Source organism: Phaseolus vulgaris, chromosome 6, assembly GCF_051622355.1.
Source record: "Phaseolus vulgaris cultivar YP4 chromosome 6, ASM5162235v1, whole genome shotgun sequence".
NCBI classification, from domain to species: domain Eukaryota; kingdom Viridiplantae; phylum Streptophyta; class Magnoliopsida; order Fabales; family Fabaceae; genus Phaseolus; species Phaseolus vulgaris.
In genome coordinates this window covers 28561477-28587376 of record NC_143503.1, presented here as the reverse complement: position 1 = coordinate 28587376, position 25900 = coordinate 28561477, and the positions used below count along the sequence as shown (strand labels likewise).

Sequence of the window (25900 nt, the reverse complement as noted above, 5' to 3'; positions counted from 1 at the left end):
TTCAGATGTATTTTCTTTTGAATCGAGATAGAGTCAAATACTAGATGTAGATACCTCTTTGACTCAAGAACATTGATGCCTTACGTTCTGTGAAAGGTTAATATTTTCTGTTAGCTTTCGTCAAATATTATTATTGTTATAATATAATCACCCATGCATCATTATTTTATGCTGGTAATTAAACCCCTTATTCTGTTTTCATAAAGAAAAAATATCCTTTCCATTCAGGGAAGGTAATTTGCATTTGTCCAAGCTTTTGACTATCAGACGGTTGGAATGGTTTGCATGTCAATTGTCATCCAGTATTATCTTACTTGTGGATGCATGGAAAATCTATGGAAATATTTCTTCCATTTTCTATAGGAATTGTCGACATTTGTATGCACAAGGTTTTCCGATGTGGAGTAACAGATATACGCTACACAAGTTCTTTAGAATTTAGAAATATACATAAAACACAGTGATCTATTTTGCTAATGAATTCCTCGATTTTAATTAATTTGATCATGATCTATCGGAACCTCGGAAGAAAAGCCTTTTTTCAAACCCCTGTCACTATCTCCTTTGTCATCAAGCTGCATCTCTCTAAGTTCTGTTCATGGCTCCATGAGTGTGGAGATGGTGATGTCAAAAGTGGCCATAACTGATTAATCCTTTGCTTACTTGCTCTGCGAACGAGAATCTTAGAATGTTCCCTCAAGACTCCATTGACGGCTTTAAGGTAGTTACTGGAATCGTGGTCTCTCAGAATTGTGCCTTCTGAACCATATGCTGTTGGGTCACTTAGTGTGTCAATGGGGTGTGGTTGATTCAGGAAGGTTCTGAGAACACTTGGAGAGTATCCACGTTTAGTATTGTCCAGGGCATAGAAGGCACTTCCTCGAGGGAGTAAAGGATGTGGAGGAGACGTCTTCTCATCGGGTTGGAGAATGAATATTTTACCCAGTGGTGAGTACAACAGCTTCTGAAAAATTTCCAAAGAAAATGAATGAATATTTTTTACCCACTGCTGAGTACAGCAGCATTTCATATTTTATATTAGGCGGGTTCATTAGGAGTTTATAAAATAAGCTTCAAGCCAAAAGTCATGCCAGAAAGCAATATAAATATAAACCTGCGGCCAAATGATGTGAATAAATTTGGATTTTTTGTATGACTATTATGCAAGAATTGATAGAATGATGATGCTTACATTTTTCAGCAGACAAGGATGTGAGCGAAAGGAGCTGTTTAAGCGCTTAAGGACTACAGCTACATGATTTGGGTAATTGCAGGAGAAGGCCCTGGGAACAATATCTCTATGCATCATCACACAGTGGATGTGGCTCTCGTCTATGCCTAGTTCATGGATAATTTGATGGCCTCCACAGAATACAAATGGTGAGCCAAAAGTCACAACTGGTCGAAGAGTGGAGGGACTCACAACCTTGTTAGTCAAAAGCATCAGATGAACCAATAGAGAGAGACTCCCCCCGAGGGAATGCCCAGTGAATTGAAGCTTTGCACGATCCCCGTGTCTCTTCAAATGCTCCATTATTGCCGGCATGAATTGCTTGTATATTCCTTTTGCAGCTTCATAAATTCCTCTATGAACAAGTACATCTGTACCCTGCAACAGAATAGATCATGAGTGATCTGGTGTTTTTCTTACCAAATTCAAGATATGGAAGTTGCAACTGAACAAGGAATGAATATCTCCACGAAATAAGAAATTTTCCCACCTCAAATTTTGTAGGCTCAAAAAAGAGGTTTGCTTGCCAAGATGCCAGAGAGTCTGACCCCTGCAACATAGAACAAAATTTCAAGGGTCAAACTTCAACAATGTATAGCCTTATGGTACAGATCAAAATAGCAAAGAGTGATTGAGAAATTACCTGAATCACAAAGCATCGAGTGTGATTGCTGGGATCATCACAAACAAACCATTCACAAGGTGAGGAATGAAGTGACTGGAGGTCATTTGCTGCTTCTTGTTTTTCCTTCTCCCCTGCTGCAACCACTGCGGTCATTGTGGATGCTGCTACATAAGCAGCAACCTCTGATTTGTAGCCTCGCGAAGTGCCTTCCACCTCTTCTCCAGGTGACTCTCCTCCTTGGTTAGGCTCTTCATTTTCACTCTTTTGTGACTTAGCAGCAAGGTACAAAAGGTCCTTAGCTCGTAATTGAACATACGAGGCAGCTGAGGTAGCGATATCATAAGCAAGTTGGATTTGATGCTTCTGTGCATTTCCTTTGCCTTTCTTTGTGATACCTTGAGAGGCTACCGAGTCATCTAAAGGAACGCAAGTGGAGTCCTGGTCAAGTTTCATTTTTAACTTAGCCACTTCGGCCTTCTTCTCTAAAGAAGATGTTATAAATTGAAGGTTGTAGTATCGTCGCAAGTCCTTAGCCTGCAAATTATTGGCAAGAGTTGTTGTTTGTTTCTGTTTATTTATTGAATATTCATACATGAAAAAAGAAAATGGAAAAGCACATGCAAACTCTCTCATAAATATGCAGATCTTAGAAAAGAAATCGATGAGTTATCCTACCACTGGTGAATGCTTACCTTGATTTGAGGAATTACATAGGCCATGTTGCACAGGAAAGCAAGTTGAGAGTACAATTGGGTATCAGACCATGGCACTTGAACCAGAAATTCTGAGAATGAATCGCGATCATATGTCACTTCCTCCTCATCTTCGTCTTCACCCACCACGCAAACACCATCATCTCCATTACATTCACATTCCTCGTAATTATTGTCTTGGCATATGTCATCTGGATCCAGGCTTTCTTTTGGCAGTCTATTTCGCCAATGTTTCTTGATTTCCATAAGCCTCTCCACCCAGTTGGCTCTATTTACTCTCTCTTCTTTGCTTCTTTCCACCATGTTTTCCTCAATGCTTACCTCCTTCTCCCCCACACCTATATCCTTGCTAGTTTCTGGGTCAAACAAGAAGGAGCGCAGTGAATTTGGAAGAATGGAGCCTGAAAATTGAAACGGGGAAATTCCCGTTGACCGATTGCTCTTAAGTTTTGGTGTAACTGATGTGCCTTGTACGCAATTGATGGAGCAACATAGGTGGTTGTCAGAATAAGACCTCCGCATAATAGAACTTGTGCATAGTTCTTTGCTGGATTGGGAGCGACGAAGACCATTATGCTCCTTTGCAATGTCCATAGTTGCAGTGTTAGCTGCTGGAGAGGTAGGCATAGCAACCGCAGTGTATGCCATGCTTGTAATTTCTATGCCTCGGATAGCTAAATCCTTCACTGTCTTTGGTCTCTGTAGATTTCAAAATAATGGGACCTCAAAGCCTGATATGTTATGTTGTGGTGTGGTTATTGAAACAAGTCCAAACATATGAATACAGATTTTATAAGAAAACTGACAACAACTACGTTTCTTGTTATCAACGAGGATCTTCTTAAAGATGTTGAAACTTCAAATCTAGTCATTGTTAAATTAGTTTACCTATCAATGAACGCAATTCCTGTATCAAGGTATAGACGAAAGCATCGTTGAGTGGTGTGTTAAGACCAAAGCCAAAACATAGTTAAACTCGAAACCTGCCTCTTGGAAAATATTGACCATAGGACCAGATTAATATAAGGGAAAGACATGTCATGTTCGTAGAGCTCTATGATTCTCAATGAAGACATATACTAGCTCTCTATTTGTGAACGTCCACATGGGGACAGTAATAAGGGGAGAAAAGCTACATCAAACAATGATAAAGAAAGGGGAGAAACAAGTTTCATTTTATTTTGAATATGAAAACAAAAGGCATCATGAATTAATTTAGCCACTTCATTTGTGCACTCTATTTAAAAGTGAGAACTATTTTTTCATTGAAATTTAGGCTTCGTGTCCAAAGTTAAGAAAAAAATATTATTAAGTTTGTAATTTCAAAACTATTATGTGATAGTATTTATCTTAAACAGTGGCCCAACTAAATTCCTTAATTTAGGCAGCAAGGGTTACATTAACTTTCTTGGGATTCTCGCATATTTAAGATATCAAGTTTTCAACCGACATTGTAGGAAGGAAAATTAAAAGGAAAAAGACTTCTTCAACTTGAAATAACCTAATGAATAGTACTATACCAAACTCAATAAACCCCTCTTCCACACACAAAGTATCAAACAAAATAAAAAGCACTTTACAAGGCAAAGTATCTCGGAATTGCCGAAGTACCTACATATTCTTCTTGTTAAAAATAGACTCAGCTCTCAAAAAGGTAAAATAAAAAGTTGTTAATATCCTTTAATTATTTTCATAAAAATTAATATTTTTAACAACCACTAATTATAGTATATTAATAATTTAGCAATTTACCAGTGTACTAATGCTATGGTGAAAAAAAAAATCACTATCTTTAACATGCGTGCCAATTCAACCAAAAAAACAGGTGAATTTATACTATTGTTGGTGCCAAAGTGTGCCGAACTTTAACCAGATGATTTGAAAGTAGTTCTTCTTACCTACTTATTAGCCAATGTTTCAAAAGTCAAATTGTGCAAAGAAAGTGTTCTGTTTACATAAAACTATAAGCTAAGTATAAAAAAATATTTTGGCAAACCATCACTTCTTTAAAGAAGAAAGGGAAGCTGGAGAAGGAAAAGTAGTTTCACCAAAAAATTTATTAAATAAATCACTAAAAGGGACAGACAACAATGATCAAACACCAAAGAAATTGAGGAATCAAAACCAGCGTGAGTATACCTGTGCAAGTATGACATCACTGAGATGCATCAAACCAAAAATCCCAACAAAGATCTAAAAATTGTAATAAAAAAAGATAGAGAAAAGAACTTGGTTTATATAAATAATAACATAACCATTGATTTGGAAAGTTTAAGAGATTCAAGTAGCAAAAATGTGTGGAATGTGGAAAGTAAATAACTGATATGAAAAGTTCATCAACCCTGTTCCAGTGTTTGACACTCTTGCAGCATGGTTAGGCAATTTAAGGAGATGAACACATATAATAAATAAGCAAAATAAAAAGAAAGGATGTGAAAATGCATGTAATTCATGTATCCTGAGAAGCAAAGTACCTTTATTTGGAAGAAGGTTCAGAGAAGACAGCCATGATGAAGCTCTGAAAATGGTGGTTGTTGATGCTAGCTGGACAAGACAGGTATAGTTTCTGCCAATGCTGTGCATACGGGGAATCTTGCCTTTTATGGTATTATTATTTAAAAATAAACCTCAATCTTTTTTTATAGTAACAATTGGTTCCAAAAGAAAAAACCAGCAGCATGGTGAATAAAATATTCTAATTTTATGTGTTTAGATCAGGCTCAGTAACCCTTCTCTCTATTCTTTCTGTGATTCCTGCCAGCATGTCCAGAGAGTTTGGATGACTGAATGAGAAGGAAAAGAAAGAGATAATGATACTAGTTTTTTTGTTGAGAGAAAATGAAAGTAAAGCATAAAAGTTGAGATTAAATCAAACTTTCCTGGCAAAAATGAGATTAGAAAAAAAAAAACAGAATCATTTTATTTAAAAACAAAAAATCATATGAATTATCATTGTACATAATCTGTTGTCAATATAATAAATAAATAAAATACTTATATTTTTAAGAATTTCTTTTCCAGTAAATCACTCTGTTTTTGTGTACTTTCAATTTTTTCACTTTTTGTTTTCTCATCAACTCACTTCATTTCTTTCTTCCTTAACACTGACAGCAATATTTTACTGAACTATGTTCAGAAAACCCACGGAGAGAAGGGATAATAATGGAGTTAGAAACAACAACAAAATGAGCATGGGAGAAGATGCCCACGTGGGGTCTCTAAACTTCAAACTCATAGACACAAGCACCCTTTTTTTTATCAAGTTATGTTAGGGGAAATTATGGTGATGGCATAGGAATCTTGTCCACGTTTCTATGTTACTCAGAAGGTGGTGGCAGGTGTAAATGGTGAGTGAGAAAGAAATGGTTGGTTAGAGGAAGGGCCAAGTGTACAGTTGCATGAAGCAGGAGCACCAGTGGCAGCCACATTTCTTCACACTGGTGGCTGCTGCCGTCACCTCCTCTTTGAGGTCGCTTCTCCTCCACCAGTTCTTCTCACTGTCTTTGGGTTTCACACCTGTTGCCTGCAGCATTTAGTACTGTAACGCAGTGTTTCATCAACCAATTTCATTTATTACATATCTGAATAAGGTGGGATAAAATAAAAATTATAAATTTTAGTATATTAGGAAATCGAATTTAACCCAATATGAACTAAATTCATCTTGGTTTAATCAATGTTAAACTGAGTAGATTCACCATTCCATAATAAAAAAAACTAAAAGGAAAAAATAGTTTGTTTCAATACAACAATAGCCTAGCACATGGAACATGAGAAATATACACAATCAATACTAGTATACACAATCAATAAGTTTCTGTTATTTTCTTTCTTTCTTTCTCTTCCAAAATTAAAATATTTCAATTTATAGTTTCTATTGAGTTTAGGATTAAGATGTATTTGTTTATTTAGAGTTTAAGTTTTAAGATGATATGTTAAATTGTTTTTTAAGATTATATTTGAATGTTATTAGAAATTAATATTTAGTATTTATGTTTGATATTCTTATTTATATGATATTTAAAATTATTATTTATATTTTATCAAAGAAAATCATTTCATATTTGATAAAGAAGTTTAATTGTAAAAATAAAGGATTTTACTCTTAATAAGAAGTTTAATTGTTGAAATAAAGAATCTTACTCTTGTAATAGAATTGGACAATTATGATGAATCATATAATCATCTTTTAAGGTGGTTGTAACTTATAAAGAAAGTGTTCTAAGTACAATTGTAAAATATGTTACTCGTCCTTATGTTGTGATGATGTTGGACACAACTTTGTTTATATTTTAAAATGTGGTTTTTGGTATTTTAAATCATGTATTGATGGGTTCAACTTTTGTAAATCAATAGTGCAAGTTTATTGGATTTTTTTGACTAAAAAAATATCATGACACTTTCTTGACTACAATTTATCAAGATGACAATCGGAACATATCTCCTTTAGCTTTTGTCATTGTTCAAGATGAAACAAAGGATGATATAATATGTTTTTCTAAGTGTGATGAGCATATGTCATGTGTCGGCCAAATGTATGCATGATAACCGATTGAGAAACAACTATATTGTCAATATTATAATATCCAAAAGTTTGTCAAGGAGGGGATAGTGTGGTATCAGTCAATTGCATATGCCATATTACATCAAATTTCAACAAGTTAAAAAATTATGAGTTGAATAGACAACTATTAAACATTGGTATCTAGGTTTTTTAACTTCCATTATGAAATATTACAAAATCATTAAATGTTTAAGTAGATTTATTTACTATATTGTCACATGTTATGAAATGAAACAACTCACTCTTTAAGCAAAATTATAGGATGCAATTAGAATTTAGGTAAACAATCTCTTTGATTTATCAAATATCACTAGAAAATGGGTTTATATATATGACGGAGCAAAAGTTATGGACATATGACAACAAATTTAACCAAATGTATTTTTTTTTAAAGAAGTACGATCCTTATCCATTTGTGCTATTGTTAAGACAACATTTGAAAGAACAAAATATTGATTTGTAAAATGACCAAAATTGTTTCAAACTTTGATGAAGATATTATCTATATTTTGAAATTTTTTCTTAATGTTATATATTCTTATATACATTATATCAATATGAGTTTTTTTCATATTTCTCTTCAATAATTAATTATTCATTACTATTTTTTAATACTTATTAATTTAAATATTAATAAATTCATATAAAATTTATCACTTTATCCATACATTATTTATAATTTCAATGTATTTGATATTTTTTTTTCTTCTCAATGAAAAAAAAAAATTATCAATAAAAGGATCAAAGTTTCACTAGAAAACAAGTGACCAACTTTCTACTAATTCCAAAATTAAGACATTGAAGTAACTTCGTAATAGACAATCAAGACACTAAATTAAGAAGTGAAAAAGTAGTTGTTGGAGTCAAATAAACCAATATATTAAGAAATAAAATAAGTTCATGCCCACATTAGAAAAAACATTAAATAAGAAAATGAAAATAAAATATTAAAATAAATAAATAAATAATAAAAACTGTAATAAAAGATTTTAAGAGTGATTTGCTACTATTTTTTTTAAAGTTTAGAGAGACGTTGATACACAAATGCATAATCCAATCTATTTAACAAGTTATTGTGACTTTGGTGTTCCCTTTGTTTGTTTTGACATTTTCTAAAGGATGATAAGTTGAAATGATATCTGAAAATGCTGCTTCGTGTGCTCTAGTTTTTATTTATTTAATTTTTCCAATCTTATGAATTTTAGAAATTTTCTTTAACACAGCATCAAACTATTGAAGAAGTGATGAATCTTTTCTAATGTACATGACTGGGCTGAAAGAAATTATAATAATAATTCTACAAATCTTACATTAAGTTTTAAAATGATAAAAATAAAAAATAAAATATTATTAAAAATTATTTCCTAAATTTCATTACACAGATATAGCACTACGGTGTCGTTTGGTTTGACAGAAAACCTAGACGGGGGGAGATGGCGAAGAAGAGATCAGCGCCGATCGGCGGTCGTCGGGAAAACCGAGTGGAATCATCTTCAGTACGGGTCAACTCAGCTTTCAGTGGCAGAAATGTTGTTGTCTTCTTCATAATATCGTCCATTATTGCTACTGTCACTTACCGCTTCAGACAATACTCTCCTTCGCAATATGAAGAATCGTATGTGTATGAGCAAGGCCTTGTCACAACCCATGCTAATTACCAACATGTACTCACCGTAAGTACCAAAATCAAAATCATAACACCTTTTTTTACTTATGAACAAATAAATTATTTCTAGTTTTGATTTTAGTATCCGATGTTGTTAATTATCAATGGATTAGGAAAATTCCAAAGTATCAGAAAATACCTCTCAGCGCCATTATAATTATCCTGTGCTTGGCTACATTACTCCCTGGTATGTTTTGTGTGTGTTAATTTAGCAAATTTTAGCATTTTCTTTGATGAATCATCGAATAATGAATATAATACTTGGCATGGAATATTTTCTGCTGAAGAATTTTTTTTTGTTTGATGTAATGTTGATACTTTTTCCGATTATGATATAATATGAAAGAAGTTTTGGAGCTCCTAATTTCAAGTGTCGAGTGCTAATAGTCAAACTGGCCATATCTGATCCTGGCTTGAGATGGTATGTTATATGAATGAAACTAATTAGTACACAATAATCAGATGAATAATTTTGAACTAGTGGCACCGGGAACTGCAATGCAGGTGTACAAAAATTTGAACTTTATTTTAACGTTTGATTGCATAATAATTTATTCTTATTTTTATACTTGAGCATAAACATGCTCAAAAGTCCTCCCATCATGTAACAATTCATTTAAAGCTCTCTAAAAGTAGGGAGTGTGTGGAATAAATAAAGGGAGTTGAGTCTTGTGAGAGAATAGGTTTGGTAAGGTGGCAAATTATATTTTTAATTATAATTTTAGTGAGAGATAGATCATCAGACGGGTGAAATGGACATTTTTTTCCATAATACAGCTCATTAATCTGCATGATCCTTAAAGTATCAACTCCTTGGCTTGTTGAAACAAAGACGTGTGTTAAGTAATTGATTCACTCAACCCTCAGCACTTTCCTGATACAGGGGTATTATCTTTATACATTATGATAGAGACATGTATTCCTATTATATAGTTCACTAGTCTGGATGATTCTTAAAATTTCTACCCCGTCTTTAATTTTAGCTGATAGAAACAAACAATAAGTATAAATGATTTAAAACCTTGTTGAAATTTCACAATTTGAAAGTTATAGTTTTGATTGTTACAGTATCACGATTCTTCTTTTTGGTAAGATTCAATTAATGTCATCTACTATCTGATCTTTTAACATCTTCATAGTTATATTGCTTAATGTTTAATATGAAATTTCAATATTCATATCTATTTGGATGAGATTCTTTTCCTCTGTGCCATTCTTCCCATGATTACAATCCTTTGTATGTCAAAAAATGTTAATTATGACAGGAATTCTCGAGGTTATGAATTGGCTAAAAGGTTCAACTCTAAGTTTACACACATATCACCCGTTTGGTATGACCTAAAGAGGTATGTACATCAGTTCTAAATGACTTAATGAAGAAAATAGAGGGGTGGGTGCAGAGTTAAGACCTATGACCTGTGTGATTCATAATTCTCCTTGTACCTGTTAATATGAGCTTTCAAATGTAATTTTCAAGCACTTAAAATTTCTAGTAGCTTTAATTTTTCGTTTCTGAAGTTTTATACGCTATTGTATCCAGGGTTGACTTTAACTGACATCACAGCCTCCTTGAGGATCAGCAGAATATTTTAATCCTCATAAACTTTATAATTTCTGCACTGCAATGAAATTCTAGTGAATACTTGATTATAAATCCCTGGGTTTGTTATTTAGTAAGTCTTTATTATACGGCTTTATGGTTTTGTTTAATCAGTTGTTATTGCCAGCCAACAGACTAGCTTAGTTCTAGAGGGGAGACACAATGCTGACAGAGGATGGATCTCAGAGCTTAGAAAGACAGGAGAAGCTTTGGTACATTTAATTAGTTGTCAACTTTTAAACTTATTTTCATTTCATTCATTACTGACAAATTAAATGCATTTTCTATTATTTGTGGTTGAAGAGGGAATTTTTTTTAAATTTCAATTTTTTATTTATTTCATTTTCTCTCCTCCCTCACTTACTTTTGTCTAAAGTTCCAAGTAGAAGCTTCTGGAACAGTCTGTTTTGGACCTTGAACTGGCTACAATGCGGCTAATTCCATTTTTTCATTAACTTGTTGGACCTAACACTTGTTTAATTGTCTTGGGATTATTTTATACTTTTCTTTGTAGCTATGAATCCATCCATTTCTTTTCAATTGCATGTAGATTTTGCCTAGAGTTGTTCTGGAAGCATCGCCAGCAGTGCTGTTGGGAAAGGAAAAGCAAAGGAACAAAGCCATTAATCTTATAGTAACAGAGTGCAAGTAAGCCTCTAAACAGTTTTCTAGATACCTCTCTTAGGCTATGGCATTATGGGAACAAAGCCATTAGGCTATTCCGTTTTTTATTATCGCAACTCTCTGAGGATAAATAATTGGATTTGTCTCTTGGTGCTGTGTGTGAAAGGAATTCTTGATATTTGATATTGTAGTTTAGGAATAATCAACTGACCACTTAATTGGTGAATGATATCGAAACACAAATTAATTTAATTAACCATTGAATTGATTTGTTTGTAAACCAGGAATACTTTTGCCAATAATTCGTTTTTGCTTGTAATTTTCCCATTATTTATTCTATCTAAAATTGGTTTGTGGTGTACTTATTGCTTCCTTTACCCAGCTAAAGGCCTTATGTACAGTTTCTTCCCCTACAGCAAGCCCATTATGTATGAATTGCATGAGTGTCAGAAGTTGTTCATGGAAACAAGTATATTCAGATCCATATATGAAGCACTTCCTTTCTCAATATTTTGTGCTATGATTTGCTTTTCATGTGAATGCTTTGCTTCTGTAGGGAAATGGGATATGATGGTATTGTTTTAGAATCTTGGTCAAGGTGGGCAGCCTATGGTATCTTGCATGATCCAAACATGCGGAATTTGGTGAGCAGTTGTTCCGTTTAATCTTTTTCAGTACTTTTTATACAGCCAAGTTATTATACGGAACTCTGCCTGTGATTCATGGACTAAGCTATTGAGCCTTCTTCCAAACTGTGATTGACAAGGTCAGTCATTATATGGTTACGTAAAAATTGTTATTACTTCAGTAATGAATGACTGAGGTGCTTCTTTTTTACCACTTGGAACATGGGTCACATAATTAAGTTCTCTTCAATGGAAGCACACTATTACAATTCTGTCACCATCACCTGTAAGACAGTTTTGTTATTGATAACTCTATTAGCATAGATAGACTTCCACGGGGAAAATTGTAAATTCAATCATCGTGTTTCTGTGAAACAATGTATTCATTTTGTATTAAGGCACTGTAGTAATTGATGTGGTGCTTTCTTCTTTTGCTAGCACAGGCACTGCAGTTTGTAAAACAGCTTGGAGATGCTCTGCATTCTATAGGCTCAGAGAAAATTAGTGGGCAGAAGCTGCAGCTAGTCTATGTTATAGGTCCACCATCTTCTGAGAAGCTGCAAGAGCATGACTTTGGTCCTAAAGATCTTGAGGTTTTAAGTGCAGCTGTGGATGGATTCTCGTTAATGACATACGACTTCTCTAATCCTCATAATCCTGGTCCTAATGCACCTTTGAAATGGATTCAAATTGTTCTGAAGCTGCTTCTTGGTACCTCTGGCAATAGAGCCCAAAGCCTCGCCCCCAAGATACTTCTCGGCATCAACTTCTATGGAAATGATTTCTCCCTTTCAAGAGGTAATTCCTTTGTTTCTTATCTGTGCATTTTTGGTAGGAGGGAATAAAAGGAGGTTGGGTACCAGGACTAAAATCCCTCTTCTTTCATCCTTTGAACTAAACTTATGTTTAATTTCACGGTGGCAATGTAGAGTACACACACATAGGTACTAGAACAGCTAAAGTGGTACTTAAGGGACCCGGGACCCCCACTAAGGGGACCAAGGAGGGGGGGATCGAGACAGGAATGTGCCCATTAGATTAGGCATGATATTTATATTAATTTCTTATTGCTTTTTGAGTGGAACAAGAACACCTTTTTTAGCCATTTTGAGGCTTTGAGATCATCCTAGACTCTCTTTCAGTTTTTCGGAGGTATTATCATGTAAAAGCATTTTTTGTTTTGCACTTTAGTGAAATTTGCGAGTGCAGGTGAAGGTGGTGGTGGAGCTATTATTGGGAGAGATTACCTTGCACTTTTGGAGAAGCATAGGCCTGAACTGCAGTGGGATAAGAACAGTGGGGAACACTTTTTCTTTTACAATGACGACAAGGATATCAAGCATGCGGTATTCTATCCATCTTTGAAGTCAATTTCTTTGCGGTTGGAGGAAGCCCGTTCATGGGGATGTGGCATCTCGATCTGGGAAATTGGCCAAGGTTTGGATTATTTTTATGATCTTCTGTGAAAGCCTAACTTTCAGAAGTTTTGTTTTGAGGAAATTTGCAGTTAGTTCAACTACAACTTGCAAAGATACGATGATGTCATAGCAAAACTGGTATGGTAGGATTATGCTAAAAGGACGTATTTAATTGTTTTTCTATTAGTTGTCTCGATGATGTATAATATATCCTTTTGAATTTTAAAAAAAAAATATCTTTATCAATAGTTTTTTGAACTGAAATTGTGAGCTAATATGAGTAGGTTTGATCTAATCTGCTTGTGACAATTACTTATTTGAGTTTGAATAATTATCTTTAATTTAATGGTCCTTGTATCCGATTAAATTCTGAAATCGATAACACATTAATACATTGTTATGTTGTTGGGAATATATTATTGGTCACTGTAACAACTGGAACTACTATTATAATTTTACTTAAAAGTATCATTAAGATACTATTTCATTAACTAATCTAACTTTAACATTTCAGAAATTAAAAGTTGGAAGTATCTGTGTTCTAAGAACTATTAAGTTTTAAGAAAAATATTATTAAAACGATTATTATTTAAAAGGGTTTTTAAGCCCAAAAAAAATGTTAACAATTTTTTAACTTAAAATATATACAATTTCTCTATTATGATCTTTTAAGCAAAAAAAGAATAAAAAGAAATTTTTGCATAAATTAAAATTAGTCTAGAGTAGATGTGCGAGAAAATTATTCTCATAAATTAGTTTATACGCCAGATAATTTTAACTTCTGCAGAAGTTTTTTTTTCTACAAGCCTTATTAGGAAGAAATATGTTAAAATTAACTAAAAAGTAATTGGGTGACCAGACAAACTTTAAATGGTCTTAAAATCTCAAATCAATCTATTTTATTTCAGTCCAAATGCCATACTAATATAGTTGCAAAACCTTAATACAGCATTCCTTGGGCGTACAACATGAATTAGCCAAGAGACTTGCAAATCTGCAATTACAAATAAAAGTTTTAAAAACTTGAATTAGTTTCCAAAATCACTTACACAGTACACGAAAAATTATTTCATCCACAAAGCAACAAAACAAAAAGACTGCAGATAATAGAGTGAACAAAAATCGTCTTCTATTCATAGATAACATCGATTCCGTTACCTTCAATTGTTTTAAGAGTTCCTTGGAGGCCACTTTACGAGCTTTATCCTTGTTAGAAGCTTTAGCAGTGTGCTGGTAAGTGATCCTGTTAGCTTTCACCTTAATTGTAACCAAAGTTCCATCGTTGTCACTCACAGGGGATTGCACTTCCATTTTATACTGATTTTTCTGGCACAGTTCTTGCAACACACTAATAGGATGTCGCCTCGCTGTTTCAGGTGTTACAAGGGGTTCCAAAAGGGGCCTTATGCTTTTGAAAACGATCTCTTTCTTGTAACCTGAATCAACAAAAATTGCTCCTGCTATAGATTCTATAACATCTCCAAGCACCTGACATAAATTGAAAAAAAATGCACCTGATTTAAACACAAGAGAATCTCATGACTAAATAGTACATTAAACTTCATATTCTATTCAATACAGACTTGTAACGTTTTGCATGTAACCATAAACAATGAAGAGCTCCCATGAATATGTTAGTAATGTGAATAATAATGAAAAATGTTGGGATTGGAAGAAGTCATGCACTGAAATATTGAACAACTGACCGGACAGAAATATGTTTCTAGCTCCCATCCAAAAGTTGATTCCAGAGATAAATTCTCAACACTTTTTATTGTCTCCTTAATATTCTTTTCTACTACGGGGTCACACAGTATGTGTTTGTGCAGCTCAGCTTTAATGGCTGACAAAGCGTAGCACTCATTGTTCACAGAAATAGACCTCATGGTAGTAAGAAATTCCGGTGAACACTTTTCATTATAATATTCCTCATAGAAATGCATCGTCATTACATTGTCCAGCACTGCATCGCCAAGAAATTCTAATCGCTGCAGATCATGTTAAGAATTTATCAGTGATACGGTATTACAAGGACTTCCAAATTTGATGGAAAGAGATAGAATAAAATGGAATGAATTAAAATATAATACTGTTATATTTCATTATTTCTTTTATTCCATCCTCTTCTATACCCTAAAGTTTTCATAGTATATGATGCTTCTAGTTAGTAAGTAAATAATCATGACAGTACCTCATAACATGTCGAAATTCCTGATCGTTTGCAAGAACTATGGGTGAGAGCCTCTACTAAGAGGTAAGGGTCTTTAAACTTGTACTTCAGCTGAGATTCTAAAAATTTGACATCTACAAGATTCTCGGGGTGAGTGCTAAGGTGCCTCTCATATGGCATAATCTTGGTGTCAACATCGATGCCAATCCAATTAATAAACGATAAAGCAGCCTTTTCATCTTTTGTGCTTATAAAGGCACCAATTAGTGCCTCAACAACATCAGCAACCTTTTTTACCTCTATATTTCTCTTTCTGCCAACATACATGCTTGTTCTTCCACTTGAAACCAACTCTTCTTTCAGCAAGAGACTCCTTGACTTATCGCCAGGTATGTCCCACTTCTTTGGTTCAAATGCTTCCATTCTTATGAAACCCTGCAATATGTGAAAAAGGTTTCCTTTTCAAATTCTTTTCAAAAACAGTGCCAAAAAATAGAACCAGGGATAACTTCAATGTTATCAAATACGAGATTCCAAAAGGTTATTTTGACAATACGGACACAAGCATTGTTCAAGGTTTTGTATAGTTTGGCCGATCTGAAAATATGTTTAAGGCACATTCCTTAAGAGTAAATTAGTTTACTTCTTTTGACATAGTCTGAAATATCAGAAATTACAATGATAAAGAAAGTCACAAATGGTTAAACAAGAAACTAAGATTACTATAATGAATTCTTCGCTTTTGTATTAATACAGAAGTGGTTGAAATGAAGCTTATACTGAAAATATAAGAATAGGAAGAGAAGAGATAACAAGATAATAATAGTGTACCGGAAGATTTTTGGCAGAACCAAAATTACACAAGGCATAATTGGAAATGAGTTTGTCCTTGAGCTTGGAGAGCACACCCTCTATATCGTTTTGATGGGTCTTGAAAAGCTGAAGACTAACAGCAGATTTTAGAAAAGAATCTCCAAGTGTCTCTAAGTACTCGTAATTGTAAGCCTCTTGACATCCCTTTGCAGTTATTGCTTGTAGTACCTACCATAATCATAATAAACTTTACTCAAAACTTCATGCAATCATGTACTGTTTTCTAATTATAATTTTTTTCAATGATTCAATAATGTATATATTAGATAAGTTTATTAAATATATAATGTACTGTAAAATAAAACTTTAAAGTAGTTATATTTGCTGGTATAAAAAATCAAGTGAGTAAAAAGATGTTTAAACCTGCAAAAAAATTAAGGGAGTCAAATTGAGTTGACTCGCTAAGAAACTCTTAAATTTTCCTTCATCTTCTTCACAGTGAGAAATATTATTATATATATAAACTAAATAAAGATAAAAATGTCATTAAAGATAATATAACTAGTGTTGCTTTTGAATTTTTAAATAGATAATAAAATATTCTTTTAATAAATGTGACATCATATTCATGTTCATTGAAGACAAATGTAGTCATAAAAAAAATCTTTGAATGACCAAATATGAAAATGCTTTAAAACTTAAAATATGATAATTCACAAATCTTAAAGAAATCAAAAATTGGGAGATTTTTTAATAGAAAATAATAAAATGTTTTTAAAATGAAAATAAAACAAAATCTCTTCACTTAAATCAGCGTGATTGACTTCTAAAAAATATTAGAATTTATTAAGCTTGTCCAATTAAACCATCGCTCTGAAGTTCATATTCTGTTTTCTTCACTTTAGGCAAATCAGGCATTAATCTCCGTTGTTCAATTCAAAAGCATATTGCGTTTATAGTTTCGAACAATCTCTGCATAATGGGTTGAAGTATTTTTATTTATAAAAGAAAAAAAACATGAAAAAAGTCCGAACTATCTAATTTGTTCTCATCAATGTAAAATATAATCAAATTATAATTATAAGCATTTTTCACAGAAAGAAGTGGTTTACCTTGCTGATTGGGATATCATTTTGGGTACAATGATCCATGAGCATCTTTTTTAAGTTGAAAGCAATGAGCAAGCCTTCAAGCCAATGCATGATTGATGGAACAAAAGAAAATGAATATATGGTACCAATTGATATCGGTGACATGATTACAGAACAAAGTTCTGGCGGCAATTCTTCAGAACTCATTTTTTCTCCTAGCCAAAAGGGGTCAAAAAGTTTTATCAGGTTTCTTGATATTTATAATAAACTTGCTCAAATGGCATTTTAACAGCTTCAATATTGTAGACGAGCAAGTTATGTGACAGCTTAAGCAACATAAAACAGAATCAAGTTAATACACTGTTAATGAAACATTATGGTCTGCACATCCCAAAAAAATGCAGACATGTTTTATATAGTTTTTAAAATCTTCTAATGGGATAAGCTTTTATTCCCTCTGTTACTGTGATGGACATTGATTCTGTGGTACCTTAATACATGACTATAAACAATAACCATGTGTGGACATACAACACACAACATTAAGGCATATTCTTTCTGTTTCCTCCATGGATTCATGAAGAACACTATAACTACAAAGCCTTTTAATATTTTTGGGTAATATGAGTCACATAGCAATATACTAGGAACTAGACTATATGAAAAACGAATTTGTAAAAGTAAAATACTTGAACCTTTTTTCTTATTTTGCCTATCCTTCATAAGGTAATTCCTGACTTCAAAACCTTTCCTTCCACGGAGTAAGGATTGGTGTGGAAAACTCAATTCGATCTTGTGCCTGAAATTTCAAACAAAAATTGAAAGCACTCATGGTGCTCAATGGTTGACATCTGAAACACAAGTAGATAAGTAAGCTACAAAATTTACTTACTTGTTTTTGAAGTGCTCCTTGTAGGTGGCACTTCTATTACGACCTGAGTGTAACATTGTTGAGTTTCCATTCAAATCCCTCATTATATGAGCAATGATATAAATAGAATCACTATGAGGAGTGTAGACAACACAGTTTTCAAGTTTGCAAGAGCAAACTGAACCATTTTGGATCTTCACATCACAAGCATGATGATTGCAGTTGCAATCACAGGTACTTTCAGATGAAAAAGGAAAAGAATAGACAGACTTCCAATCAATAATTGATTTTGAAGGTCTCTGGTCTTTAACAGTGGCTGGGAGCAGAAGATAATCGATTTCAGGATTATCTCCTAAACTGAAATTATCTGAAGCACTTGGTAACTGATTAAAGTCCCCATTCAGCAGGATCTTAAACAGGGTAGTCTGAAATCTTCTACACTTCTCAACCTGGAAAATAAAAATGCACAATATAGGTAAGTGTTCTTGAATATTGAGATAAATAAAACCAATAGAAACAATATTTTAATAAATATAAGTTTCTTAAAATAAAATTAAAAACAACTTTTTTCAATGGGAAGGAACCATGTTTTTATCTATCTATATTAAATATTATTTCTCTCCATAAAGAATTTATGCAATAATAGTGTGAGAACATGTATGGTAAAAGATATTTTAAAAAAATTTCTTTAATATAAAAAAAATTAGTGGAATTTTTTTAATTTGTATGCAAATAGATTCTAAATATAAGGCACTACTAGATTACGTGTGACTGAGAGTATGAAATAAATATAACTTAATTTTTGTTTTAAATTTAATTTTGCATTTATGATTGTTATATTTTTTTTTAAAAAAAATGTATAATTATTTTTCCCCTCAATATTCATGATTTAAAAAAAAATCAATTTGGTCCAAAGGTTTTTCTAGAAAGGTTCAATTTACAATGTTAACTATTAATTGTGGCGCAGCACACAGTGACATTGATTCGCACACATGGACTGAACAATTTTAGGGTTTGAAAATTGGAAAAAGAAGATTAAGGGAGAGAGGAAGGCAAAAGCAACTGTGGTGGTTTTTTAGAAAAGTTCAATTTAGTCCCTTATGTTAATTTTTTACAGTGGTAACTATTAATCGTAACGGAGCACACAGTGACATTGGTTCGCACACGTGGACTGAACCAAATTTTAGGGTTTGAGAATTGGAAAAAGAAGATTAAGGGAGAGGAAGGCGACAGCAGCGACTGTGGTGATCTTTTAGAAAAGTTCAATTTAGCCCCTTATGTTAATTTTTTTACAGTGGTAACTATTAATCGTGACGCAGCACACAGTGACATTGGTTCGCACACGTGGACTGAACAAAATTTTAGGGTTTGAAAATTGGAAAAAGAAGATTAAGGGAGAGGAAGGCGACAGCAGCGACTGTGGAGGTTTTTCAGAAAAGTTCAATTTAGTCCCTTATGTTAATTTTTTACAGTGGTAACTATTAATCGTGACGCAGCACACAGTGACATTGGTTCGCACACGTGGACTGAATGAAAATTGGAAAAAGAAGATTAAGGGAGAGGGAGGCGGCAACAACAACTATGGTGGTTTTTTAGAAAAGTTCAATTTAGTCCCTTATGTTAATTTTTTACAGTGGTTACTATTAATCGTGACGCAGCACACAGTGACATTGGTTCGCACACGTGGACTGAATGAAAATTTAGGGTTTGAAAATTGGAAAAAGAAGATTAAGGGAGAGGGAGGCAGCAACAACAACTATGGTGGTTTTTTAGAAAAGTTCAATTTAGTCCCTTATGTTAATTTTTTACAGTGGTAACTATTAACCGTGACGCAGCACACAGTGACATTGGTTCGCACACGTGGACTGAATGAAAATTTAGGGTTTGAAAATTGGAAAAAGAAGATTAAGGGAGAGGGAGGCGGCAGCAGCAACTGTGGTAGTGGAGTCAAGGAAGAAACGATGCCTAGGAAGCGCCGCCAAAACCAAAGTATCTAATATCCATTGTTGAAAACACAAGGTTAAGTGGTAACCAGCCTGTAAGTCGACGAACGGAGAAATTTCTTATATAAATCATACTATTTCATTACTATGGTGTTTGTTATCTCCCCCGCCTCCCTCCTTCTTAATCTTCTTTTCCTAATTTCTAAACCCTAAAATTTCGTTCAGAGAGTTCACATATGCAAACCAATACTACTGTGTTACAATGTGCAACACGCCATCAACATAACATCGTTGGTAATAACTTAGCAAAAAGATCAAATTGAACTTTTTAAAACCAACCTTTGAATCAAATTAATCTTTTAAAAACCACTAAATTAAATTCAACATTGATATCTCAAATTATACCTTTTAAAAAAAATAAGAACACTTAAATAGTGATAAAAGATATTTAAAACTTTCAAAATATAAATATACATTTTGGTAGACATAAGGTATGAAAGCGATTGAAAAGATAAGAAGATGTAAGCAAGAGACCTGTTCTGAGCTAAGTTGAATGGGTTTGGCAGGTGTGAGGTTGAGTGACAATTTTCCCCTTTCAACAACCAATGATGTGCCTGATAATGTTTCTATGATTTCAGATTCAAGTTCAGTCCTCATTGCAAGTACAATGTCACCAACCTTCACCTCGAACTTGTAATCCTCCTTCAACTCCATCAAATAGCAGTAGTATTCGTACGTTACACTGCAAGATTTTGATGAACAATTCACCAGTTCCGGTGGGACATAACAGGGGTGCTCCTTTCCTGTTCAAATAAATCAGATTTACAACTACCAAGAATGAACTAATAAATATAAAAAAGTTCATAAAACAACACAAAAAAGAAAGAAAAAAATTACCAATTCCTTTCATGTTGATGAAACGGTGAAGAAAAGAGTTTGCAATGTCTTGTGATGTAAACGTTCAGTCCAATGTCTATATATAGATAGAGAATTGGAAGTGAGAGAACGCTCCACTTTGCATTTAATAAAAAGCATTTAATAAAAGTAATTTAATAAAAGTAATTTAATAAAAGCAATTTAATAAAAGAACACAGCTAAAGGAAAAGGAAAAGGCAAAACATGCCAATGAATAATTGGATCTTTGAGTGCCTTAGGCTGCAGACTACTTCGATATCAAGCAATTCCATTCTAGTCACTGCTAAAATTCCAATCCCAATTATTCATTAAATTTGCTAGAATAGGTAAATATTTTTTAATATTTTATATCAGGTTAATTAATATTTTTAGTTAATTCGAGTTTATAAACATTTAAGACAATCAATTTAATTAACTAAAATATTATCTAACCTAACATAAAATATTACAAAAAATATAATGCATATTTCATCAGAATTTAATTCACGTATCAAAATTGAAAAAAATCTTCGCCTATGCTAAACCTGCACAAAAAAATTCAAATACAAATTCTATGAATCCTATATATAAGAAGGTGATTGCACCTACAAGCATATCACGAGCAGACTATCCTATACCTTAGAATTATAAATACTTCATTTTCTTCGCATTCGATAAAAAAACCAATAAAAATATGAAGTAAAAATCAATTTTAGAGACAAAAAATAATTAATTGTTATAGTAATTAAACTAGAGAACATTTTAGAAACTAAAAAAAATAGTTTTCAAATTTATTTCTATTATTATTAAATGATTTATAAATTGGTATTTAATTAGCAACCAAAGTTTTTCTACCAAATTTAGAAACTAAATAATTGGTAGTTAAAGCATTTGTTACTAATTAGATACCAATTTAGAAACCAATTAGTAATAATACAAACTAATTTAGAAATAAAAAAAAAGTTTTAAAAATGATATCTAATTTAGTCACTACAACAATTAATTATTTTTTGTCACTAAAAATTAGTATTTATTTCATGATTTTTTTAGTGTCTTATTAGTTATTATTATTCATTTTACACGTTTTTTTTTTAATTTGAGCTCAGAAATTATTAGTCATATAATTATTTCAAAGTAATTCTTTTTCTATGATCACTCGTAATTTAAAAACAATAATCACTACACTAAACAAACTTTGGTATGATATTATAAACGTGACGTAGCGAATAATCTAACCCTTCATTTACTCTGTCTCATGGTTATACGTACTTGCTTTGCTCTTTCTGTTAATAACAAAACGAAAATTCAGAAGAAAAAAAATATGCAATTTAAAACGAAAATGTTTATACTGTTTAATAGGTTATTAACATTTATAATAACTCGTTTAAAATCATAATAATGGTAATGATGTTAGTAATGCTAAGAAACGAGAAAAAACATGGAATTGCAAGGTTTACTAGTTCTGAGAGTGGGGTCCATCACATGTTGGATTTGTATCACAAATTGCTACAATGATTCACTTCCTTTTTCCTCTCTTGTTTCTTCTTCATTTCTTGATTTTCTTTCTTTCATTGCTAGGTAGTCTAAGACAAGTTTGTGGAAGAGTCAACACTAACAAACATATGGTACTTGGCGTGGAAATGTCATACATTTCATATAATTTTAATTAATAAAATAAGGTAAACTCAACTGAATAAAATATATAATAATAAATTTTGTGAGAAAAATGCTACTACCACATAATCTTGTTATGATTTATTGAAATATAAAAAAAAACATCAATTTTAATGGATTTCACTTATTTTTCTCTTTCGGCTTAGAAACTTAATTCACCACCTAAGTAACCGAATGAAAGTTTAGAGAAAGTTTGCTAGCATTTGTAATTATTAAAAACTATTTCACCCTACATCATTTAGGTTTTCGGTTCCTTTTAATTATCAAATTTTAGTTTGATAATTATTTTTTAAAGTTTACGATATCGTTAATTAATTTTTATTAATTATACTCTTATTTTTTTCATCTAATATTCAGTTAATTTATAATTTTATAAAGTATAAATAAAAATGATAACTACTTTTATTAAAATAAAAAAGACAAACAGTGATAGATTGGCGTTACTGGACCCCTGTCCGGACCAGTAACAGACCATTGTGAGCCGACAATGGTTTGGAGACTGAGAATGATAGGTAATAACAGCCATATCACTCATCCCGGGCCAAAATTTAGGTGCTAAACTACAGAAATTTCTAAAATTTTACTCTCTAGATTAAGCTAAAAGATATAAAATTATTAAATGGTAGTGTTCTGCGAAGACCGAGTACATCGAGTCAGTCGGGAACTTCATCACTTAAATAATTAATTACAATGAGAAGGTTATGAGACGACATGTGACCGACTGACCCATGACAGACGAGTCATGGGTTAATCAAGTCAGTAATGTTAATCCATTAAAGTTCTAATTCTTAACCTGAATCAACCTCCTAATCCGGCTCACCAACAAATGTCCATTAAGATAATATAAATAGTACAAATTCTAAGGACCAGGTATGTCATTATCTACAATACTCTGACACCCGAGTACCGACACCCTGACTGACTTAAGTATTGAAGTGCCTTCTGCAGGTACCATCCTCGCCCGTAGAGTCAGACGACCGAGGAGAAAAAAGAAGCAAGAAGCTTGGAGTGACAGTGACCAACCGAAGGTAGAAGTAGAAACAATCGTTTTCTAAGCTCCAACCCCTGTTCGAGAAGGTAACATTATTTTTATTATGTGAAAGTTACTCCATTTTAAATAACTTAACCAAGTAAACTAAATAATAATAATGCCTTAAAAAATAAAAGACATTAAGTAAAAAAGACCTTAAGTAGAGGGACACAAATAATTTGAAAGGCCTAGCCAAACGGGTGTTTGATAGTTAGTTATCTTGATTTATGAGTGAGGAGAAGAGATTGGAGAACCACGAGTTCCAGTGTCCATGACATGATATCATCATTTTCCGCAAAATATCGGTGGTTGTTTCGTAGAAATTTTCGGTCTTGTTAGCTTTTGTCAACATTCTCACCTATCATAATTCACGATCTTTCCGATTCAAACTTCCCTACCTGGTATGTTTGCAATAACCATTTCAGTTATTAGAAATTTTTATTTTAAAATAGAAGTATGTCTCAGTTAACCATCTACAATTGATGAAGACAGAGGTTTGATGAATTTATATATATAAAATCATCCGTTATAGATTTCATCTTGAAAATATTTAATTTTTCTATTATTCCTATACGTTTAATAGTTTTATATTATTTAAATATTAATGATAATAATACTTTAAATATATATTTTTAAATTTTTTTAAGACGTTTCTAAAAATAAAATTGTAGCAAAACTTCAAATTTCAGAACAAATAATGAATTAAATATAATAATAGAACAATAACTCACGAAATTGGATTGGAACAACTATTCCTACAACTTTTTTTTAGATATCAAAGTTGTTTACCGAAAAATAATTTTATTTGGAAAATTAGCTTAAATTTCAAAATATTTTTTTCCTGAAAAAATAATATAGTTTGTTGAATCTCTAGAGTCCTATTGTTTGATTAAGCTGGAGCAACTTATTTTTTCTTTAGAAGTGTAATTTCTAACCTATATATAAAGTCCCATTATAATTTTTTTTTCTTTTTACATAAATATTTTATAATTCTACTCTTATTTAATATATTTAATTTTATTAGTATAATAAAATATTTTGTCATTTTATATGAACTACTTAAAAAATAAAATTATTGTTTAATTTTTAAAATTAATATTAATGTATAGTTTTTATGTACAAACTAACTTTTCCACTCTTTCTTTAATTTCTTATTTAAAAACAACATAAAAAGAAAAAGAGAGTATATTCTCACTCATTCTCAAACCAAATCTTACATATCAAATAAAATAACATTCATTTCCAATTACTTTCTTCACTCCATTTCAAACAACTATATTATCTGATAAAACCATTATTCTTTTGTATTTACCATCAAATCAATCCTAATCATAACGTGAATATCATCACACTCTCTGATATCGAAACTACTAATGAAAGAAGAGAAAAAACTTGAAGAAGAAGAGAGACTCAGACCAGAGAAGAAAAAAAAAAGATTGTTTAATCAATTCATATTTTCTTTTTACATATTAATTTTTGTTTTTCAATTTCGACTAATCCATTTTTTTAAATGTATGTAAATTTCTATCATCATTATGAGTAAAAGAAAAAAAAATCAAATAAACAATGGTTATTGCACATGTGTTTCCGTTAATATATATATATATATATATATATATAATATACAAATACATACTTTATTTTTTTTATAAAATCTGATATTTTTTCAAATAGACTAATTATCTTATAGTCGTTTTTGAACAAAGTTACCTAAAAAAAAATATTCTGACTATAATAGATTAATACAATGATATAACTTTTGCAGTTGCCCACATACACACTTTTTTCTTCTTCTTTCCGTCCATTTAACTTCTACCGAATAAACTGTAAATATATAATTTTATTAATACCCGTGTTCTTATTTATAAACAAAAATATTTTTAAATATGAGCAACTTCTAACTACTTTTACTTATGATGATTTTTTTTTCTAAAATGCCTTAACTTTGATCAAGGTCTTATTTTTAATATAATATCATAGTATATAATCTTAGATTTACAAAAAAAAAAATTAAAAAATATATTAAAAAACTAATATAAAATTTAATATAGTTAGTTAACTAATTTATAACATAATTACACACTAATAAATATGGGTAACTTACTTATGAGTTTAATCAAATTTATTATTGATTTTTTTCCTATTAGTATTATTATTGTAATTGATGCAAAGACTTCAAATGAATATGTCATACTTTAAACAAGGTTAAGTACAGAAAAAACATAATGCTTCCTAAATTACAAATGACCTGGACCATTAAATTTTAAATGGAGTAATATTTTCAGTTTTTAATGAAATATTAATATAAATATTTTTTTTAACATAATTGCATTAATATTTATATTTA

At 31.8% G+C, this 25900-nt stretch overlaps 3 protein-coding genes across 19 annotated transcripts; 1 reads left to right on the top strand and 2 right to left on the bottom strand.

The window, feature by feature from the left end:
• Positions 1-321: 321 nt before the first annotated feature.
• LOC137831893 (alpha/beta-Hydrolases superfamily protein) lies at positions 322-5244 on the bottom strand. Of its 4 annotated transcripts, none has more exons than XM_068639785.2 (6): positions 5044-5244; positions 2549-3300; positions 1875-2390; positions 1722-1781; positions 1193-1609; positions 322-964 (listed from the first exon to the last, which is right to left on the bottom strand). In XM_068639785.2, the coding sequence occupies exons 2-6, from the start codon at positions 3215-3217 to the stop codon at positions 542-544; spliced, it is 2085 nt and encodes a 694-aa protein (XP_068495886.1). In that variant the 5' UTR covers positions 3218-3300; positions 5044-5244; the 3' UTR covers positions 322-541. The 4 variants fall into 4 exon arrangements, with proteins under 4 accessions (XP_068495886.1, XP_068495884.1, XP_068495887.1 ...); XM_068639783.2 differs by having other exon boundaries at positions 2549-3268; positions 5044-5179; XM_068639786.2 differs by lacking the exon at positions 5044-5244 and adding an exon at positions 3458-3781.
• A 2984-nt stretch (positions 5245-8228) lies between these two features.
• LOC137831892 (Glycosyl hydrolase superfamily protein) lies at positions 8229-13362 on the top strand. Of its 13 annotated transcripts, none has more exons than XR_016521577.1 (8): positions 8229-8806; positions 8913-8986; positions 10065-10145; positions 10527-10611; positions 10950-11047; positions 11580-11667; positions 12088-12447; positions 12859-13362. XR_016521577.1 is itself a non-coding variant. In XM_068639781.2 (8 exons), the coding sequence occupies exons 1-8, from the start codon at positions 8567-8569 to the stop codon at positions 13113-13115; spliced, it is 1278 nt and encodes a 425-aa protein (XP_068495882.1). In that variant the 5' UTR covers positions 8229-8566; the 3' UTR covers positions 13116-13362. The 13 variants fall into 13 exon arrangements, 9 of the variants coding, with proteins under 9 accessions (XP_068495882.1, XP_068495881.1, XP_090159692.1 ...); XR_016521575.1 differs by having other exon boundaries at positions 11580-11789; positions 12093-12447; XR_016521576.1 differs by having other exon boundaries at positions 11580-11789.
• A 428-nt stretch (positions 13363-13790) lies between these two features.
• On the bottom strand, positions 13791-20978 carry LOC137831891 (endoribonuclease Dicer homolog 2). Of its 2 annotated transcripts, XM_068639779.2 has the most exons (10): positions 20853-20978; positions 20490-20758; positions 18034-18461; positions 17837-17940; positions 17163-17356; positions 16069-16278; positions 15259-15672; positions 14774-15055; positions 14226-14555; positions 13791-14061 (listed from the first exon to the last, which is right to left on the bottom strand). In XM_068639779.2, the coding sequence occupies exons 1-10, from the start codon at positions 20863-20865 to the stop codon at positions 14041-14043; spliced, it is 2265 nt and encodes a 754-aa protein (XP_068495880.2). In that variant the 5' UTR covers positions 20866-20978; the 3' UTR covers positions 13791-14040. The 2 variants fall into 2 exon arrangements, with proteins under 2 accessions (XP_068495880.2, XP_090160213.1); XM_090304087.1 differs by lacking the exon at positions 13791-14061 and having other exon boundaries at positions 14085-14555; positions 20853-20975.
• Between the last annotated feature and the right edge of the window lie 4922 nt (positions 20979-25900).

Coding starts and splice junctions, on each gene's coding strand:
- LOC137831893 (XM_068639785.2), bottom strand. CDS start 3,217: ATGGCATACACTGCGGTTGCTATGCCTACCTCTCCAGCAGCTAACACT. Junction 1,782..1,874: donor CTCGATGCTTTGTGATTCAG/GTAATTTCTCAA, acceptor TCTATGTTGCAG/GGGTCAGACTCTCTGGCATC. Junction 1,610..1,721: donor TTGAGCCTACAAAATTTGAG/GTGGGAAAATTT, acceptor ATTCTGTTGCAG/GGTACAGATGTACTTGTTCA.
- LOC137831891 (XM_090304087.1), bottom strand. Junction 18,462..20,489: donor TTCAACTTAGCTCAGAACAG/GTCTCTTGCTTA, acceptor TTTATTTTCCAG/GTTGAGAAGTGTAGAAGATT. Junction 17,941..18,033: donor AAGGAGCACTTCAAAAACAA/GTAAGTAAATTT, acceptor TTGAAATTTCAG/GCACAAGATCGAATTGAGTT.
- LOC137831892 (XM_068639780.2), top strand. CDS start 8,567: ATGGCGAAGAAGAGATCAGCGCCGATCGGCGGTCGTCGGGAAAACCGA. Junction 10,146..10,526: donor GTTTGGTATGACCTAAAGAG/GTATGTACATCA, acceptor TGTTATTGCCAG/CCAACAGACTAGCTTAGTTC. Junction 12,448..12,840: donor TGATTTCTCCCTTTCAAGAG/GTAATTCCTTTG, acceptor TTTGCACTTTAG/TGAAATTTGCGAGTGCAGGT.